Source organism: Penaeus chinensis, chromosome 31 (genome assembly GCF_019202785.1).
Source record: "Penaeus chinensis breed Huanghai No. 1 chromosome 31, ASM1920278v2, whole genome shotgun sequence".
NCBI lineage: Eukaryota > Metazoa > Arthropoda > Malacostraca > Decapoda > Penaeidae > Penaeus > Penaeus chinensis.
This window is the reverse complement of record NC_061849.1, coordinates 28,603,831-28,606,330: the sequence shown is the minus strand read 5'-3', so window position 1 is coordinate 28,606,330 and position 2,500 is coordinate 28,603,831. Positions and strand designations below refer to the sequence as shown.

Genomic DNA, 2,500 nt, shown 5'->3' with positions numbered 1-2,500 from the left:
AACCGTCAGCCATAAGGACAACCCCCCCATATCCCCCTCACCCCCCCCCCTACCCACCCACCCACGCCCACGACCCACAACACCTTCCCATAAAACCCCATTAACCCCCCTTTCTCTCTCTCCCCCCCCCCATTCATCCCCCCCCCCCTTCAGGTCGACTGCGTGATGGGCGAATGGGGCCCGTGGTCGCCCTGCACCCACTCCTGCGGATCCGACGCGTTGCAGCAGCGTTCGCGCACCGTGATCGCCGAGCCAAGGAACGGAGGGAAGGGGTGTGACGATCGCTTGCAACGCCGGTATTGCACGCTGCCCCCCTGCCCTCATCCTAGGTATGTAGATTTCAGGTACGTGTCGCTTTTTTTTTTCTATATGTTTTTTTTCATGGCGTTTCTGTGTTTGTGTTGGGGTGTGTGTTGTGTGTGTATGTTGGTGTATGTTGGGTATGGCACGCTGCCCCTTTTGTCCTCACCCTGGGTATGTAAATTTCAGGTCCTTATAGCCTTTTTTTCTATATTTTTTCATGGTTGTTGTTTTGTATGTTGGGTTATGTTGGTTTATGTTGGGTATGCTGGGTTATGTTGGGTATGCTGGGTCATGTTGGCTTATGTTGGGTATGCTGGGTCATGTTGGGTATGCTGGGTCATGTTGGCTTATGTTGGGTATGCGGGGTCATGTTGGCTTATGTTGGGTATGCTGGGTCATGTTGGCTTATGTTGGGTATGCGGGGTCATGTTGGCCTATGTTGGGTATGCTGGGTCATGTTGGGTATGCTGGGTCATGTTGGCTTATGTTGGGTATGCTGGGTCATGTTGGCTTATGTTGGGTATGCGGGGTCATGTTGGCTTATGTTGGGTATGCGGGGTCATGTTGGCTTATGTTGGGTATGCGGGGTCATGTTGGCTTATGTTGGGTATGCTGGGTCATGTTGGCTTATGTTGGGTATGCTGGGTTATGTTGGCTTATGTTGGGTATGCGGGGTCATGTTGGCTTATGTTGGGTATGCTGGGTTATGTTGGTTTATGCTGGGTATGCGGGGTTATGTTGGTTTATGCTGGGTATGCGGGGTTATGTTGGTTTATGCTGGGTATGCGGGGTTATGTTGGTTTATGCTGGGTATGCGGGGTTATGTTGGTTTATGCTGGGTATGCGGGGTTATGTTGGTTTATGCTGGGTATGCGGGGTTATGTTGGTTTATGCTGGGTATGCGGGGTTATGTTGGTTTATGCTGGGTATGCGGGGTTATGTTGGTTTATGCTGGGTATGCGGGGTTATGTTGGTTTATGCTGGGTCGTGTTGGGTATCCTGGGTCATGTTGGCCTATGTTGGGTATGCTGGGTTATGTTGGTTTATGCTGGGTATGCGGGGTCATGTTGGCTTATGTTGGGTATGCTAGGTCATGTTGGTTTATGTTGAAGAATGTTTATTATGATGGGTATGCTCGATATGTTGCTGTACGTTGTGTTATGTTGGTGTATTTTTTTTTTTTCTATAATGATGGTGTATGTTGGGAATCTATTCGCATGTGTCCTTTTAGCCTTAATTTCCTCCTCATTTTGCATGGCATCTATTTTGGGATTTTGTCGTTTATTTGTTTGCTTTACGTCGATTTACTAGTATACTTTTCTTCGTCTATCTTTACCTTAATTCATCAGTGTAATAAAAGCAATAAAAAATAAAGTAAAAAGCAGTTACGGAGATTTGAATACTACCCGGATGTAGTCTAGTCTTAATTTGCCTAATTTACATATCAAAATTCTAATTTATCTTTACCTTAATTCAATCCGTGAAATAAAAGCAGCAGAAGAATACAACAAAAGTTAATTATCTTACATTTGTTTGTACGTTATGACTCCTGAATATCACCTTTCGGTTATGGAGATCTGAATGTTAACCGGATAAAGTTCAGTTCAGTCTTATTTTGCCTAAGTTTCATTATAATATTAGTATCGTCTCATGATAATATTTCTATTTAAGTTTCATTATCATATTCAGTCTTATTCTCATTTTAAATCCTTTTAAGTTTCTCCAGTATTTTAGGCACCATTAGACCATGACGTCATTTTAATAGTGTAAGTCGAATCGTAAATACCATAGAATAATCAGTGGATATTGACTATTGATAAGGATATTGATGATAGTTGATAACAATAATGCTGTTATTTTGATAGCAGGTGTAATGATAATAACGATGGTGATAATGATAAATGTAAGGATAATAATGATATAATGCTACAGGTATAATAACAACAGAAGTGGTGATAAAGATAGGATTAGTATTAATAATAATGATAATAATCATAATAATTATAATAGCATTTTTTTTTTTTTTTTTTTTTTTTTTTTTTACAAATAAAGGTAAATGGATTAGGCTTCACCTTTCTTCTAGTTACACATTATAATTTTATAAAAGGCAAAATTTAACGTTTTGTAGTTGTTGTTGTTGTTATTTCTGTATCCCCATTTTATACGTTTTCATATTATATTCGGTCGTAATAAAATA

At 40.9% G+C, this 2,500-nt stretch overlaps 1 protein-coding gene across 1 annotated transcript in view; it reads left to right on the top strand.

Annotated features, from left to right (window-relative positions):
• Positions 1 to 2,500, top strand: part of LOC125042118 (spondin-1-like) — a 63,193-nt gene that overhangs the window by 52,813 nt on the left and 7,880 nt on the right. Inside the window, exon 16 of the mRNA XM_047637585.1 lies at positions 154 to 344. Within this exon, the coding sequence (XP_047493541.1) occupies positions 154 to 344 (191 nt within the window). The remainder of the gene's footprint in view (positions 1 to 153; positions 345 to 2,500) is intronic.